This window comes from Sardina pilchardus, chromosome 4 (assembly GCF_963854185.1).
Source record: "Sardina pilchardus chromosome 4, fSarPil1.1, whole genome shotgun sequence".
Taxonomy (NCBI): Eukaryota; Metazoa; Chordata; class Actinopteri; order Clupeiformes; family Clupeidae; genus Sardina; species Sardina pilchardus.
The window spans coordinates 20,256,601-20,275,259 of NC_084997.1; the positions used below are offsets into that span (position 1 = coordinate 20,256,601).

An 18,659-nucleotide genomic window follows, 5' to 3' on the forward strand; every position below is an offset into this window, starting at 1 on the left:
ATAATATTACTATTCTCCCTAGTTTGTAATTGTTCACTGTTAATTTAATTTGTATTGTTATTTATTTGTATGTCGCTTTGGACAAAGGCGTCTGCTAAATAACCATAGCCATAGCCATAGCCATAGCCATAGCCATAGCCATAGATATAGAATAGAATAGATTAGAATATATACTTTTTTGATCCCGTGAGGGAAATTCAGTTCTCTGCATTTAACCCAATTTAACCGAATTAGTGAACACACAGCACACAGTGAACACACAGTGAGGTGAATCACACAAATATCACACACAAATATTCACATTTCAAAACGTTAATTTTGACCCCTGGGTAACTTCTATGTGATAATTATTCAGACACCACATTTAATGTGAATATCATGATGTAGGCTAGATAGTGACGACTGCCACGTTTAGGGTCTTTACCTTTTTGTTGGCCTACTGTCTGGCTGTACCAATGCAGAATGCACCATGTGATGTAAACATGGTGCCCTTGCTGCAGCCATCCACTGGGAGGCAGACTTACACCGTCAATAGGGCACTAGTCAATAGTCTTTAGAGAGCATTTGACATGTAGAATCTACCATGACAAAACAAAACAACTCTGCTGATTTCGATACACGGAAATTGCAAGGAACACGAAAGATCACATTACAAAGCTTCTGTTGAAAAAAAAAACTTTTAATAACAACGTATTACAATTCTATAAATAGTCTTTGCATAGATGGAAAAACAAATGAATGCGGACTACTCAAGAAGAAAATACCAATTGTAGCTACAGGCAATCTGTGACATTTTATTTGTCTTGACAAATACAAAACCTGACATATTGCACAACAAAAACGTGTACAAAAATCAAAGATGTAGAAAACAAAAACAAATTATTCACATTCAAACTTCTCATTGTCTTATTGATAACTGCACTTGGATTGGAAACCACCGGTGTGACTGTTAGGTTACTTCAGAGCACTGTGTGTATAACCCTAATTTCCTCTTTACACGGGCAACTACAGAAGTGTGTTAACAACAAACATATGCCACACCACATGTAGAAGGAAGAGACATCCTCAGACATGAATATCCTCACATTGTATAAGAGTTTTCACCACGTGTTTACAAACAATATGTGGCACATTTGGCAAAGCATTGGACACATAGTCAAATAAAAACTGCATCCTTGCAGTTTACAGCCTCTGTGCCTCTGTACAGGGCTACATGAGGAACAGCTGGCTTCTTCCTGGTGCACTGTTCTTCAACAAGGAAACGGCTGCTTTACCATGCTGCTCCGATGACGTTCCGCCATCTTACTTTGAGGGAGGTGCTGCAGTCATAGACACCCAGTCCCTTTTTCCTCCTCACACTTTGAGAACAGTAAACAGTAATCCCTGAAAATTAGTTAGGCGTGTAATACACAGTGCTATTTTGCCCTCAGATGCTAAAGGGATCCAGAAAAGGCAACAGTTCCTTGTAAGGGCCCTTGGTTGACTAGGCGTGCAGTGGAGTGTGTGACTTAAGCTGTGTGATCCTGATTTAGGTGTTCTTGAGCAAATGTGGGAGACCGATGAGAGAGAGGAGGGTGGAGAGAGAGAGAGAGTCCACACAGGGACACGCTTTGGCAGGGAGCTCCATGGCCTTGGCTCCAAGTCCAGACAGATTGCAGACTTTGAAACAAGGAGGTTTAAGGACTGGCCTCGTCGACTTCATAGGATGCAAGGACCCCTTTGGTGATAAGTGCAGATTAGACAGAGGCAAAAACAGTTGTTTTGGAACAAGCGAAGGATACTAAAAAAAATGTTTTTGGCTGTGAAGCACAGTCTCAGGCTGGCCAGTGGGACAGACTCCCAAGACTGTTCCCTGTCTGGGACTGATGTATCATTTGGCATTGGATAAAAGACTGAGTTCTTGGGCATCCTCAAGGCAGAATTCTTGGACTGAGAGAGAGAGAGAGAGAGAGAGAGAGAGAGAGAGAGAGAGAGAGAGAGAGAGAGAGAGAGAGAGAGAGAGAGGAGGATGTGATGCTAGGACAGGTTAGCACTGATGCGTATCCACTGTAGTCCTTGGCGAGTGTACTGAACAATGTGGGCCATACTGCTATGAAGAGTCAAGGGGCCGGTGAGGTTGTTCAGGTAGTTGAAGAACTCTGTAGATAGGTTGGGAGTGGATAGGCAGGAATAGGGAGAGAAGGAGAAAAGAAAAAAACATAAGAATATGTCAGACTAGGATTGGCAGACTAGGATTCAATGGCAGACTAGGATTCAAATGCAGACATATTTTAATGATCTGCAATCCAGCAAATGGAAAAGCTTCTCTGTGTTAGACAATTACAATAGAATCAGAGTCAGCTTTAAATTGCTTACTTAAGTGAAGTAAACATGAACAATGTTTCAATAGTAAACTGATTGTACATTCAATCCCCCCAAGTAACTCTCTCCTGACTGAGCATAACTGTCACCGTATTTAAAGACACAGGGTTGATTTTCTGACAGGGCAGTTGAAGTATGGTGTGATTCTACACTCCAACCCCCCACTGGCTGAAGGGGCTCACCCTTGTTTTCCTTGGCCAGGCTGTCAGCCACTTCCCAGTACTCGTAGCTGTACAGCACACTATTAGTGATGTTGAGGTGGTTTGCTGCCATCTGGTGGATGCGCTGGGGAATGGTGACGAATGGAGAGGTGGAGCTGCCAGCATGGCTTCCCAGAGGGGCTCGAGTTGGGGAGGGAAGCATAGAGCCCCTATGAGTCACACACAGACACACACATACACACACACACACACACACACACACACACACACACACACACACACACACACACACACACACACACACACAGAGAGAGAGAAGAAAAAGTCATTTAAAATGTCTGACATACACAGTTTTCAGTGATTTAATGTTGTTGAATAATTATGAGGAGTGCTTACTTTACAGAATCGCTTCCTGCGGATGGGTTGTGAGGGACCTTGGGAGAACTCTGTTCACAACACACAACAGAGGAAAAGGAAGGATAAAGCGTTTAGTTTCTTTAGATGTTAGGTTGTACCGCTGAACATGCAGATTATGCTTTTGACATTGTGTGTGGACAACATACCTTGAAGTAGTCGAGCAAAGCTTTGGAGTATTTCAGGGCGTGGTCCTTCTTTAGCCTGAACATCTGCCAGTACAGTAGAGCAAGGCAACGGAAACTGGAGGTCACACACACACAAACACACACACACACACACACACACACACACACACACACACACACACATACACACCCAGAGGTACACAAAACATTGTCATGAGTGTCGTTAGGACACGTGAAAACATGCAAATCCATAGGGAAGGAAGAGGAACATCAAAGAGCTATGTGTAACGTGCATGTAACAAAACACACTCAGCAAGCAAAGCTTAGAATAACTCACAGACTGACTGACTAAGATTTTTAAGAATTGTCTTTCGTTTTTACACCAATAGTTTCACAACCATGTCAAATATACTTTGGCTCTCAGAGGCTAACAGTGAGTCAGTGCTATGCTTGCCAGTGGACTGTCTCTTGTGTATTCAGATTGAGCATTGTAAGTGTTAGGGTATGATGTACTGTATGTTCATGCATAACTTTTCGTTTTCTTTGTTTCAAGTTTTTATTTAACTGAAGATTTAATGAAGTTATTTGGTTGTGGATCATTTCATAACTGAAGATATTTGCATACTTGTCAGTTCTGATCTAAATCTTTTTATATAAACTGCTCACAAAAAGTAAGGAAACTTGACTTTGGCCCATTATATCTCCACTTTAATAATACCAATCCCTAAAGTGTTTTATGTCATTTTCATCGTTTATTAGTCACCTTTACAATGAGGTACAGCTTGTAAGCATTGGGCTCCCATGGAATGAGCAACACAAGCAAACGTGTAAGTAGTGCCAATGAAAAATGTGCCAAAATGGCCTGTTATGCTGTTGGAATTCACCTTTGTTACTTTAAGCATTGACGATTGCACTCTCCCACAGAAATGAGGAAAACAAAACATGTTAGGCATACATTCGTTCATTTTATACTCAGTGTCAGGGTCCTCAGTAGCGTGTAGAGGATCCATATGCAGCCACAACAGCTTGGCACCTTCTTCTCATGCTGGTCACCAACCTGGCTACATTCTGCTGTGGGATGGCATTCCATTCCTCGATAAAGATCTGTTAAGTCAGCCAACCTGGTTCTGTTGGTGACTCTGGCACGTACAGCACGCCCAAGCTGATCCCACAAGTGTTCAATTGGGTTGAAGTCTGGACTCACGTCACGGCAGGCCATTCTATCCTCTCCACTCCCAAATTCTGGAGGTATACTCTCTGATGATCCCAGCTCTATGGGGGCGAGCATTATCATCCTGGAGGATGGCATTTGGTCCCATATTCTGGAGATATGGAATTGCCACTGGCTCCAGAATCTCATCCCGGTATCTAAACTCACCTGGTAGCACTTGAAGCCCAAAACGAGATGTCTGGCAGCAGAACCCTATTACTGGCCATTTTGGCACATTTTTGGTTGGCACTACTCAGACATTTGGCTGTATTGCTCATTCCATGATTGCCCTATGCTTACAAGCTGTACCTCATTGTAAAGGTGACAAATCAACGAAAACAATGATATGAAACACTTTACTGGTTGGTATTACTAAAGGGGAGATATAATGGGCCAAAGTCAAGTTTCCTTACTTTTTGTGAGCGGTTTATACTGTTCCAGTTTGTATACCTCTTTACAAAACTCCACACAATTCACAAAACTTAATGCTATTCTCTCCTGCAAAATCAAATGCTGCATTTAAATCTGAAGTACTTTTTTGAAATTAAACTTTCATGACAATGGTTTATTTTGGGCTGATGGATTTTATATTTTGAGGACCACAAAACCTTGTGTGCTCATAATACTAAAGGTGTTTAAACTGGTCTTGGCTTTTAATTTCCTTCACAAAATCAGAAATGAATGTGTCCAATTCAAGTTGCAACGAATACTACATACAGCTCAGAAGCATCCCATGCTGTACGTGTAGCTTTTAAAATATCTTAAGTTGCAGGATTTTAACAGGATGGCTCTGTACCAGAGCATTTTGGGATTTCTTTTTTTTTTTTGCTGCTGTTTTTGTTTTTCCAAGGGGATATCCTTCGCCTATAATGTTTTGTTATTTTCTCACTGTGTGTGTTTGCATGTTTGTGGTAAAGGCTGTTATCTAGCATGTTGGCATTTATCCCATCTCCAGCACATGCCATAGATGAGGAGGCACTCCACATGTATTACATTCATTTAGACACAATGCCTTTCTTCTGATGCAGTTATAAGTGTTGTAATCTTTGATATGGCCCTGTCCTCTGCTAGACCCTCTCCCTGCCATGTTGATAATGATGTTAAATTGGTCAAATGACAAGGTCAGAGCTTTGAAAAACCAGGATACCTGTGGATAAAACAGAACTCATAGTAACACATAGAATAAAGGGCTGGTAATGCATAGAATAAGGTGATTGGCATGCACTTCAGTATCCCAGTTATTAGGCTTAAACCAGTTTTGATCATATTCATGATATGATGTTTACATTAAGTTCTCTCAGTACTCCTTACCTCGGTTTCTAAAGCAATTGTGTATGACACAGTATCCTGTTTTTTTTCGGAGTAATCCACCTAGCATAACCGGGTTGCTCAAAACCGGCATAAGTGCTTGTCTGACATCTGAAATCAGGATATGATGTGTACATGCAAATACAAAACCGGAATACTTCAAAATCCTAATCATAACATGCAGTGCAGTGCATGTAAATGTATGTGTAATGTATATGATCGATACCTAGAATAAAGAGTCATTGATGTCTAGAATCAGACATTTTGAATATGTTTTTACAGATTTGTCCCGATTTGGATCCTCTCGAGGAACTTATGGGTTCTGGAAGATGGAGCATTCCCTTGAGCAGTGAGGGCTGACTTCCAAAAGCCAGTGCAGCAAAAAGGAGGCAGTGCAATTATGGAAGTTATTCCAGTGACTTTTACTAAATGAAATGAGCAAGGGTGAACAAAGTTGGGTGGAGAATAGCAGAGGGTTTAAAAAAATGCTGGTGTAAATATATAAAGAAAATGTACAATAATATACAAAAATGGCTTTGAGCCTTATCATTGAATGAACGCAACTGTGTTAGGTTCCAATTAATTAGTTAAATGGCAGATAGCCTGATATGCTCTGCTCACCAGGTGAGCTTCATTGTAATCAGTCTGTGATTGGCTGATGCAAATTGTGTTCAAGTTAAAAGCAGCAACCATGAGTTTGCTGTTATGGCTGTGGGTCTAGTGTCTTCTTTGAAGTGCATTAGGGCTCAAGATTCAGGATGTGCAAAATGATTGTCTTCCTAGGAATGAAGTCTAGGTGAGTTCATTAAGTGTAATAGCTTTCTTTTGCTTATTCTTTGTGAATTCTGTTTTTAATGTTTTTCTGTTCTGCTCAATAGGATTGCTTTGCTGTTGGTGGTTGTTATTGCCCATGATGCAGGATTGGTTGAGGGTAAATGGAGTCTTTAACCTGTTTATTGACATTGCTTTTGTTTTTGATTCAGACAAAATGTAATCATCTTTGTTTTCCAGTAATGTTATGCCTTTTCTGGTCCCACAGGAGGCCAATCGCTGTTGGATATAATGACCGCTTGGAACGCCCAAGAAGCATTGAGCAACACCAGACCAATTCAAAGAAACTACGAGTCTTCCCATGAATCTTCAGCAAGCTCTGCTGCCCAACATGGCTCTTGGAAACCAGCAGCTGTTGCCCAACCTGCTCAAGAAAGCTACCAGTCTTCCCAGGGATCTTCAGCCAGCTCTGCTGCCCAACGTGGCTCTTGGAAACCAGCAGCTGTTGCCAAACCAGCTCGAACAGGCTACCAGTTTTCCCAGGGATCTTCAGGAATATCAGCCAGCTCTGCTGCCCAACATGGCTCTTGGAAACCAGCAGCTGTTTCCCAACCTGCTCAAACAGGCTACCAGTCTTCCCAGGGATCTTCAGCCAGCTCTGCTGCCCAACGTGGCTCTTGGAAACCAGCAGCTGTTGCCAAACCAGCTCGAACAGGCTACCAGTTTTCTCAGGGATCTTCAGGAATATCAGCCAGCTCTGCTGCCCAACATGGCTCTTGGAAACCAGCAGCTGTTTCCCAACCTGCTCAAACAGGCTACCAGCCTTCCCAGGGATCTTCAGGAATATCAGCCAGCTCTGCTGCCCAACATGGCTCTTGGAAACCAGCAGCTGTTTCCCAACCTGCTCAAACAGGCTACCAGCCTTCCCAGGGATCTTCAGGAATATCAGCCAGCTCTGCTGCCCAACATGGCTCTTGGAAACCAGCAGCTGTTTCCCAACCTGCTCAAACAGGTTACCAGCCTTCCCAGGGATCTTCAGCCAGCTTTGCTGCCCAACATGGCTCTTGGAAACCAGCAGCTACAGCCAAACCAGCTCAAACAGGCTACCAGTCTTCCCTGGGATCTTCAGGAATATCAGCCAGCTCTGCTGCCCAACATGGCTCTTGGAAACCAGCAGCTGTTTCCCAACCTGCTCAAACAGGCTACCAGCCTTCCCAGGGATCTTCAGCCAGCTTTGCTGCCCAACGTGGCTCTTGGAAACCAGCAGCTACAGCCAAACCAGCTCAAACAGGCTACCAGTCTTCCCTGGGATCTTCAGGAATATCAGCCAGCTCTGCTGCCCAACATGGCTCTTGGAAACCAGCATCTGTTTCCCAACCTGCTCAAACAGGCTACCAGCCTTCCCAGGGATCTTCAGGAATATCAGCCAGCTCTGCTGCCCAACATGGCTCTTGGAAACCAGCAGCTGTTTCCCAACCTGCTCAAACAGGCTACCAGCCTTCCCAGGGATCTTCAGCCAGCTTTGCTGCCCAACGTGGCTCTTGGAAACCAGCAGCTACAGCCAAACCAGCTCAAACAGGCTACCAGTCTTCGCTGGGATCTTCAGGAATATCAGCCAGCTCTGCTGCCCAACATGGCTCTTGGAAACCAGCAGCTGTTTCCCAACCTGCTCAAACAGGCTACCAGCCTTCCCAGGGATCTTCAGGAATATCAGCCAGCTCTGCTGCCCAACATGGCTCTTGGAAACCAGCAGCTGTTTCCCAACCTGCTCAAACAGGCTACCAGCCTTCCCAGGGATCTTCAGGAATATCAGCCAGCTCTGCTGCCCAACATGGCTCTTGGAAACCAGCAGCTGTTTCCCAACCTGCTCAAACAGGCTACCAGCCTTCCCAGGGATCTTCAGGAATATCAGCCAGCTCTGCTGCCCAACATGGCTCTTGGAAACCAGCAGCTGTTGCCAAACCAGCTCGAACAGGCTACCAGTCTTCCCAGGGATCTTCAGCCAGCTTTGCTGCCCAACGTGGCTCTTGGAAACCAGCAGCTACAGCCAAACCAGCTCAAACAGGCTACCAGTCTTCCCTGGGATCTTCAGGAATATCAGCCAGCTCTGCTGGCCAACATGGCTCTTGGAAACCAGCAGCTGTTGCCAAACCAGCTCGAACAGGCTACCAGTATTCCCAGGGATCTTCAGCCAGCTCTGCTGCCCAACATGGCTCTTGGAAACCAGCAGCTGTTGCCAAACCAGCTCGAACAGGCTACCAGTATTCCCAGGGATCTACAGCCAGCTCTGCTGGCCAACATCGCTCTTGGAAACCAGCAGCTGTTGCCAAACCAGCTCGAACAGGCTACCAGTATTCCCAGGGATCTTCAGCCAGCTCTGCTGCCCAACATGGCTCTTGGAAACCAGCAGCTGTTTCCCAACCTGCTCAAACAGGCTACCAGCCTTCCCAGGGATCTTCAGGAATATCAGCCAGCTCTGCTGCCCAACATGGCTCTTGGAAACCAGCAGCTGTTTCCCAACCTGCTCAAACAGGCTACCAGCCTTCCCAGGGATCTTCAGGAATATCAGCCAGCTCTGCTGCCCAACATGGCTCTTGGAAACCAGCAGCTGTTGCCAAACCAGCTCGAACAGGCTACCAGTCTTCCCAGGGATCTTCAGCCAGCTTTGCTGCCCAACGTGGCTCTTGGAAACCAGCAGCTACAGCCAAACCAGCTCAAACAGGCTACCAGTCTTCCCTGGGATCTTCAGGAATATCAGCCAGCTCTGCTGGCCAACATGGCTCTTGGAAACCAGCAGCTGTTGCCAAACCTGCTCAAACAGGCTACCAGCCTTCCCAGGGATCTTCAGGAATATCAGCCAGCTCTGCTGCCCAACATGGCTCTTGGAAACCAGCAGCTGTTGCCAAACCAGCTCGAACAGGCTACCAGCCTTCCCAGGGATCTTCAGGAATATCAGCCAGCTCTGCTGCCCAACATGGCTCTTGGAAACCAGCAGCTGTTTCCCAACCTGCTCAAACAGGCTACCAGCCTTCCCATGGATCTTCAGGAATATCAGCCAGCTCTGTTGCCCAACATGGCTCTTGGAAACCAGCAGCTGTTTCCCAACCTGCTCAAACAGGCTACCAGCCTTCCCAGGGATCTTCAGGAATATCAGCCAGCTCTGCTGCCCAACATGGCTCTTGGAAACCAGCAGCTGTTTCCCAACCTGCTCAAACAGGCTACCAGTCTTCCCAGGGATCTTCAGGAATATCAGCCAGCTCTGCTGCCCAACGTGGCTCTTGGAAACCAGCAGCTGTTGCCCAACCTGCCCAAGAAAGCTACCAGTCTTCCCAGCGATCTTCAGCCAGCTCTGTTGCCCAACGTGGCTCTTGGAAACCAGCAGCTACAGCCAAACCAGCTCAAGGAAGCTACAATGCATATCCCTATGCCTCTGGCTCTCATAGAGTTTCTTCTGGCAACCTCAACTCTCGTCTTGGTCAGTCTAAGGGCTAAAGGTATGCATGTTAACTTATCCTTTTTTATCGTTATTTGTTGACTGAACTGGTGTTTTGAAAGTCATTGAAGTATTGACTGTCCTTTCTCTTTCCAGATATACCTTGACATGATGCCTCAATAAAAAAGTTTTTGTACAATACTTGTCGTCATTGCTCCTTTTTTTACATGGTTGTCTGTTTGGAACCCCTCATACTTCATTCAGTGGTATTGCAATCAATGCAAGTTTAAATGCAAGGGTTTTATTTCTAATGGTGTTGCTTCAGTCTTGTGCCAGTGGAATGACTGTAGTTTTGACTTCAGATGTTAATCCATTTTAATTGGTTGGTAATGCACGTGGCCAAGGTTGATGGCTGTAGGACTTCAATTTGAGCCTTAAGATCAGTCTTCATTGAAAGGTATTTTGTTAAAACCATTTCTGGGTTTGCCATTGCCTCTATGCCAGTCACTTCATCCAGCTCATATTTCTGCAATTTTGTTTTGCATACCTCTTTACATGACCTGGTTGGCTGTTTCATGTGGAGAACGAGCTTAAGATTTGTATTGCAAGTTGAAGAATAAAGAGTTGCCCTTTTAGGTATTAGCATATTTAGCATACATGGGAGGTGCAGAACATGGCATAAGATACCTTAACACCGATACACCACCAGATATCAGCTGGCTGAAGCGCTTTCTGTGCCATGGTAAAGCTTGCTTAATATTGATTTTTATAGTCTAGCCATTCAGTTGTCAGTTCAACTCTTTAAACAGTCACTAGTAGGTACAGTGCCTTCCACAAAGACCAAGCTTATGAAAACTCATGAAAATGAAGCAGTATCACAATGTGCTTGAAGAGATTGAAATCAAGTCCATTTCAAATGTGTTTGGTTGCATACATGGTTGATAAAGGTACTCTTTAAATGCCTGTTATTGATTGTCCATAGACCTTAATTTCCCCCTTTTGTATTTGTTCAGATTTTAATTATATCAGTGTGAAAAAAGGCTATACTGTATGTGGGATCCTGGTAATGGATTGGTGTAATATGACAAGCAATGTGGGGCTTACCAGAGTACAGCCAGCTGCTTGTCCTCCTGAGTTGCACCTGGACCAGAGTGGCTCTTCAACCTCATGGCATACCTATGGGCATACAGTAACACATGGAGCACAGAACATATGAGATCTAACTAAATGTGAGGTTATATGTGTGTGTGAGCAGAACACAGAAACAAGAAGGTGGGAGAGGGAAAGAAAATGGGCTTGGGTGTGCATGTTTAATGTGGGCATTGGGTGTGCGCGTGCATTTGTCTTTGTGTGTGCTGCTTCTCCACATGTGAAGTTCCTCACAGTAATTTGAATTGAATGTGACGTGGGCTACTGTTGAGGTTAAGGTTGTGTATGTGTATGTCTGTGAATGTATGGGAAAGTCAGTGTGCATCGCATGTGTGTGTGCTTGTGTAAGTGTGTGAGAGAGAGAGAAAGAGATATGTCTCACCGTATGAGATCCACTGTCTCAGCATACATGGCATAAGGAGATTTGGACTCCAGAGGTCCTTCCTCCATGGCTTTGCCACACTCCATGAAAGACAGAGCAGCGTCCACATAGTTCACTGCCTTACCCAGCTTTTCCACCTGTGCCCAGAGAGACACACACACACACACACGCACACACATACAAAACATACACACGTAGACACACATAAACCGCAGAAACACAAACACAGATAAGCAATCATAAAACACCACCAAAGAGAGAGAGGGCTCAGCCTATAGGTGATCTTGACCTCTCCCAGAGGAGCAGTATGAGAAGCTTGTGTGCTGTGCTACATTATGCTGTGCTGTACTGCTTTACGCAGCTTTACACTGTGCTGTGCTGTGCAGTGGTGTGTTAAACTATATTGTGCTGTGCTGTGCTGTGCTGTGCTGTGCTGTGCTGTGCTGTGCAGTGGTGTGCTGTGCTGTGTTAAACTATATTGTGTTGTGCTGTGATGTGCTGTGCTGTGCAGTGGTGTGGTGTACTGTGCTGTGTTAAACTATATTGTGTTGTGCTGTGCTGTGCTGTGTTAAACTATATTGTGTTGTGCTGTGCTGTGCTGTGCTGTGTTAAACTATATTGTGTTGTGCTGTGCTGTGCTGTGCTGTGCTGTGCTGTGTTAAACTATATTGTGTTGTGCTGTGCTGTGAGGATCTCTCACCATGGCATCAGCTCTGTGCTTCATCCTCTTGGCCTCATGCATGTAGTATTCAGCATGCTGAGAGCTATGGAGAAACAAAGTCAGGCGTCAGACACTCAAACAGAGACACAGACACAGACACAGACACAGACACTATGCATGAGCAGAGACACAGCAACACACATGCATAGCACGCACACATACACCCATGAGTACAGAAGCATTACACATTGTACACACAGACACACAGGCACACAGACACACAACCACTCACATACAGTATCTCACACACAGACACCAACAGACGAGTATGACTTAAAACAGCCCCTTACACATCAGTATAGGGCACAGTTCCTCTGTGGCGGAGGGCTGGGTTGACCCCAGAGGGCCAGGTCTCACAGGAGCCTTGAGGGTGGCCAGAAACTCCCACACACTCCGTCTCCACCTTGGTCTGGGCCCTGTGCATCTGCAACATGCCACACGTGCAGTCATTCAGTTTCACTGTGTGAGAGACCTCTGTTAGGTGCACTCTAAAAACGAATGGGGCCAATAGCGGTTCCTCAGAGCGATAATGCCATAGAGGAACCTTTTTCAGTGCCTCAAAGGACCATGGAGGCAACCTTTTGCTTGATGTAATGGTTCAGCACAGAGTTTTGACACTCTCCATGGAACCATCCAGAGTTGAATGGTTAAAGAACCATTTAAGCACCTTTAGAGTAGACCTACCCCTGTCTTTTAGAATCAATTTTATTTTCATTATCCCTCCTCATACTCTTTTAAAAATAATAACATAATAAATGAATACCTTCTATTATTTCCTTTTATTGCAATACCTTCTTGTCTGTTGTTTAAATCTAACTTATTTTCATATACATCTTTGACCTTATGTTTTTATCTTTACAGTATGTTTGTCATATAATTTTACATTGAGCATATGCTTGTTATATAAAATGTGCAATATTAATAAACTTGCCTTGACTTGACACCAGTCACAAGTTGTGGTAACTTTCTGAGTAACCACACCTCTTTCACACCAACACACTTCCTGATTTGCCTCTGAATGTTTCTATTTCACTACATCAGTCTGTAAATTGGTCTTGTCTGGTGAATGTGGCTGGACCTCACCTGGCCTTTGTGGCTTGTCATGTCTGGGTAGTACTGGTCACTGTCCTGGGCTTTTATGGAGGCCTTGACTGGCTCCGGAGTGTCAGAGAGAGGGGAGAGGGGGGAGAGAGGCCTTTTCTGAGAGTCCAGGTAATCCTCTGAGTATCTGTTTACACAATCAGTGAGAGACAGAAGGCAATTTTTTTTAAAAATATTGTACGATCAGTAATTGCAGTAGGCATCCTATCCATGTTGTCAGACATTCATTCAAGTTGTCCTAATCAGTTAAACATCTAGATATTACTTGACAAATAGGCTTCTTCAAGAATTTTTCTCCTTTTGGAAACATCAGAAGAGAGCACCCATGTGATAATGGACTACAGACACTGAATGGGATGATCGGAGAAACAGTTCTACAGTTTCTCTACAGTGACTGAGGTAAACGGACACAGGTGTATCTCTGTACGGGAGCCTTTGTTTACAGACACTGTTACTTATCATAACGGTTACTCATCATTTATCATAACTTATCATGCCTATCCGTGGCCATGCAATTTACTTGAATGAGAATTCTATCTGTCCATATGAGTATTCCACCTCAAAACTGTCTCTAGTTTTTCTCACAGCGTGGCCCAGGTAAACAACCAGTTTCCCTGTAAGCCCCTCCTGTCCTACAACACATTTCCCATAATGCTGATAACAGACTACAAATATTTATTTGAATCAGTGGCCTGTACTTTGAGACTCGCCAACTACTATTACGGCAACTGCAACTGCTACTGCTGATGCTATTTTTTCTACAACCATTCTGCTACTACAATTGCTACTACTACTATGACTACTACGACTACTACTACTACTACTACTACTACTACTACTACTACTACTACTACTGTGTGTGTGTGTCCTAGACAGAGGGGGGTGGTAAAGATGAGGGCTGCAATCACAGTGCAGGTGCTACTGTTCTCCTTGTGTGGAGCTCAGACTTGGAGCACCCACATAGAAGTTCAGACAGAAAGACAGGGCTCTGGGTCCCCTGCTGCTGCAGAGCCTGCCCAGCTGGGGGTCTCTTCTGTGCTCAGGGAACTCAGAGAGCTGAAAGTGCAGCTGGCTGTCACGGCAACTACCGTACGGAACACTAACACCGAGGGGGCACAAAATGGAGGCTTCAAGAGACAAAGCTGACAGCTGTGAAGACCAGGATGGCTGTTACCGTACTCAAACTGAGGTGGCAAATCTGAGGAAGGAAACTGCAGCACAGACAGCTGATCTGAGGGCTGGCAGCCACTGACACTGACACGGAACACGTGGAAGACTGCACACTGCAGCACAACGCACAGACCTGACCGTTTTAAAGACGGAAGTGATGAATCTAATCAAGGAAAATGGATTTCAGGAGAAAAAGTCTGACTAACAGTGAGACAGAGGTAGAGGAAGTTGAAGTTGGAACACAATGCAACAGAAGAGGCAGAGGTGACAGCAATAAAGAACAGACTGGCAGCCACTAAGAATCAAGTAGTGGATCTGGAGGAAGAGATTACAGAGAAACTCAAGGTGTCATTCTCAGCAGCTCTAACTAACTGGGGATACATAGAAGTTGGGAAGACAAAACTGAACTTGGTCTTCACTAAAAACCCATCATCAACAGCCGACGACAGCAACACAACAGGTTTCTTCACAGCTCCAGTTAAGGGAGTCTACTACTTCAGATTCACTGTGCTGGGTTGACAAACGTCACATTCAGTGAATATAATGATGCTTACTAAAATGGACAGAAGTTCTTGTATACAGGAGAGTATGATAGGCTACTGATGGGCAACAAAACCATCTGTCCAGTCCAGTGGCATGACTCTGCTGCTAACGGCAGAGGACAGGTAGAGTAGTTAACATGCGCGTCCCTCCAGGACTCAGGCTCTACAGGCCTGAACCTTCAGTGGTTTACTCTCTCCTCTCAACACCAAGGGAACAAGGGAACAACCTTTCAAACTGGAAAATGTCTGTGTAATCCAGTTTAACACGGCCAAACATAATCATCTCCATTGCTCATATTAGTTTGCGAATATTCAGGTATCATAATGTCTTTGTCTTTTTGCGGTGTTGTTCATGACTTCCTCCTAAATGCCCCTTTATTATGACAGAAGAGATAAACACTTCAGTCAACAGATGGCTACTGCTATCTATGGTGTACTTTACTCTCCAAAGTGCATAGAAAAAGCACCCCTAATTTACACCTCATGTGCATTGTATTGTTTTTTACTTGAACATTTGCAGCAACATAAAAGAGATGCACTGCCTAGATTTAAGCACTCAGAGAGTGCAGACCTCCGCTAAGCGAAAACATAACCGCCTCCTTGATCCAGACGGTGATACGGATCACTCCCAAAATGTGATAGTTTCTCCCTTGGGTCATTTCAGACCTTCCCTGAAAATTTCCCTCAAAATCCATCCATAACTTTTTGAGTTATCTAATAACATGCTAAAATAGCATTATCTTATCCTTATGCGTGTTTTATATGAGTAGAGCACTGTGCAAGGGTTTCGCAGGTAAACTGGACAGGTATTCAAAACCTTCAGCAGTGTTCTATAACAGACTCCTGTAGGCACAGGGGGCTGATGAGTACTCAGTAAAGACCAAGGCTGAACCAAGAGGAGAGGAGGGAGAGAGGAAGAGCAAATGCTGAAGAGAGGGATGCAGAGAGAAAAGGAACGGCTACGGGAGGAGGGAGGGAGACATCGGAGTGTCTCTGCTGTTCTTCACAGTGACTGCCTGATTACAAGCCATCTACATAAAACCATGATTAATTTCCTTTTATACCGAAGAAAGCAAACAGCCGCATGTCTCTGAAGAGCAGGAGCTATAATATCAGCAGAATCTATTATGCCCTTGGGGGCATCCTAGAGCATATTACATTAAATAAACACAGTGTGAAATATTTCACCCATCAGTGCACACAGAGTGCCAAGTCAGAAGGCTGCAGTTTCTCACCCGTTGGCTCTGTAGCTGTGGTACGCCGGGACCGTGTGGTCTCGGCTGGCTGCGCTGGGCGGGGGGGCCGGGAGGGGGTCAGTGTGTGTGTGGCTCCTCTTGCTGTCCCTGTGGCCAACTCCATTTTCAGCCTGACACCAGACCAAAAGCACACACGTGCACGCACACGCACACACACGCGCACGCACACACACACACACACACACACACACACACACACACACAGACACACATAGACACACACACACACACACACACAAACACAAACACAAACACAGTCGTTATTTAATTATGAACCTATGGTTGCTAAGGGGCCGACTTTTGAATACTGAGCTTGAGTTGTGTCACACATACACACACACACACACACACACACACACACACACACACACACACACCCAGTGCAGACTTGACAAAGGCACAAGCTGTGTCTCAAACCGCATACTTCCGTCAGTACTCTGCTAGTGTGCACTGCCTACTTGTGTTCTGACCACTTTTCGATGGTTAGCATTGTCCCAACATCTGTACTATATACTTAAACTAAGAATTTCAAGTGTGCAAGTAGCGGTTCGAGACACAGCCAGGGCTCTACTTCATGTCAAAGTGTTGAGGTGTTTCATTGAGTGTGAGGCCAATAGAATGCAGTAAATATAACAGTAAAAGGGGAACCTGACGCCAGACGGCTGCCATTCAAAAAGGAGCGATCACAATGGCAAGACAGGCAGCATAGCAATAAAACAGGTGGAAAACCAATGAAGGACAGATTACAGAAGGCACAGACTTCTAAGAAGTGGGTAAAAGGGCAACCTGTGACCCACCACTGAGGTTCACTAAATTGAATGGGTGGCAATGGGTCACAAAAAGAGGCAAGGTGACAACAGTTATCACCAAGGCTCCTTGTACAAGAAAAGTTAGGGCCACAGGGCGTGTTTATACTTGGTTTAAAACTGTGGTTTAAAAATGTGCCTCAGGCTATCTGATCACAAGTGAGACATTGTGACACATGCATCCAAGGTGTACGGGCAGTGACATTTCTGACTACCTGTCTTTGGATCTTGTAGGAATGTCAAGTCCATTAGAAATCTCAATGGTGATGATGCCTCGCAGGACACATTAGACACCACACTAAAGGACACATTAGCATTTAAGCTACAAAAGATATGCGTTTAAAATGTGTCCCATGTGGGCAAAAGGGTGACAGTGCATCTCCATAGTTGTTTACACTTGTATTCAGAGGCGGACATCCCGGGTTCCAGAAAAGTCCTGCCATATATTCTTTCTACCTGCGCACTTAACACAGGTGATATCAGTAATTATCTGATCTACCTAGTTGCTAATTAGGATGAGCTGGTTTACTAAGTGGTTGGATCAAATACTCGTCAGGAGGACTTTTACTTTCTGAACCTGGGATGTCCACCTCTGCTTATATTCAACGTTCACTTTTGATCTGATTGCCCGAGATGTATTTCAAGACCAAGATGCATGTGTAAGACCAGTGTCTCTCTAAGGAGGAGGAGTAGCTGATGTTACCTTGCGCTTCCTCCGGCTGTCTCCGGGCTCCTGCTCAGGGTGGTACAGGTGCCGCATGGCTGCTTTGTCTTTGGCTTTAGCGGACGAGGAAGATGAGGATGAAGAGGAGGAGGTTCTCCGCTGTGGAGCGGCCTCCACAACCGCCGCCGCTGCTCCTGTTGCTGCTGTCGCTGCTGTCGCTGCTGTGGTGCTCGGAACCCTGGAGAGGAGCGAGAGGTCGATCCTCACCAGGAGGTTCTTCAGGCCGCGGCTGGACACCGAGGAGCTTTTCTCGGTGCGTCCGAACGGCACCAGGGTGTAGAGCTTGTGCTGGCCCCGACTGTGAAGCCCCTCGGCCGGGACGTCGGCGCTCGGCCGACCGGGGTGGACCACGGCGGGCCGCTGCTCGCCGGACGATCGGCCTGCCCGGTGGCGGCCCCTCTTGGCCGCGGCGCGCTGCCGCGACGTGGAGTCCGCGCGGACCTTGGCGACGTTCCCGACCGGCGGAGCGGCGAGCTCGCCGCCCGAGTCCGAGGAAGAGGACGCGGAGGAGGAAGAGGAGGACGAGGAGGACGAGGAGGACGAGGAAGACGCCGAGGACAGGATGACGGGAGTGGGCGAGTGCGAGCGCGACGGTGGAGGAGGAGAGCAGCGCCCCACGGGGTCCTGGGGGTGCGTTTGGGACTCTTCGTCTCTCTCCCTCCTCCTCTTCTTCTTCTTCCTCTGCTCCGGCTCCTCAGCGAAGCCTTCGTCCTGATTGGGCGGCGGGTGTTGGTGATTGGGGTGTCGTCGGTGGGCACTATTGGTGTGCGGTCTCTGCTTGGGCTGCACGGCCAGCCATTCGCCGTTGTGCTCCCCTCCTCCTCCTCCTCCTCCTTCTCCTCTCCTCCTCCTCCTCTTCCTCCTCTCCCGCTCCCCTTCCTCCTCCTCCTCCTCCTGCCTCAGCCGCCTCCTTCTCTCCTGCTCCCGCTCCTCCTCTGCCTCCCCCTCTTCCTCGCCCTGCTCCTCCTCTTCCTCCCACTCTACCCTCCTCCTCCTCTCTCCTTCCTCCCTCACCTTCTTCT

General features: G+C 46.0%; 2 protein-coding genes across 2 annotated transcripts in view; one reads left to right on the top strand and one right to left on the bottom strand.

The window, feature by feature from the left end:
• Positions 1-664: 664 nt before the first annotated feature.
• Positions 665-18,659, bottom strand: part of aff3 (AF4/FMR2 family, member 3) — a 27,441-nt gene continuing 9,446 nt past the window's right edge. The window contains exons 5-15 of the mRNA XM_062533665.1: positions 17,617-18,473; positions 16,087-16,217; positions 13,122-13,266; positions 12,329-12,462; positions 12,018-12,081; positions 11,318-11,454; positions 10,891-10,962; positions 3,086-3,179; positions 2,919-2,968; positions 2,544-2,731; positions 665-2,138 (exon numbers count right to left, since the gene is read on the bottom strand). Coding sequence (XP_062389649.1) covers positions 2,017-2,138; positions 2,544-2,731; positions 2,919-2,968; positions 3,086-3,179; positions 10,891-10,962; positions 11,318-11,454; positions 12,018-12,081; positions 12,329-12,462; positions 13,122-13,266; positions 16,087-16,217; positions 17,617-18,473 — 1,994 coding nt within the window. The 3' untranslated portion in view covers positions 665-2,016. The remainder of the gene's footprint in view (positions 2,139-2,543; positions 2,732-2,918; positions 2,969-3,085; positions 3,180-10,890; positions 10,963-11,317; positions 11,455-12,017; positions 12,082-12,328; positions 12,463-13,121; positions 13,267-16,086; positions 16,218-17,616; positions 18,474-18,659) is intronic.
• Positions 6,745-9,987, top strand: LOC134077903 (uncharacterized). The gene is made up of 2 exons (XM_062533543.1): positions 6,745-9,847; positions 9,943-9,987. The coding sequence occupies exons 1-2, from the start codon at positions 6,745-6,747 to the stop codon at positions 9,951-9,953; spliced, it is 3,114 nt and encodes a 1,037-aa protein (XP_062389527.1). The 3' UTR covers positions 9,954-9,987.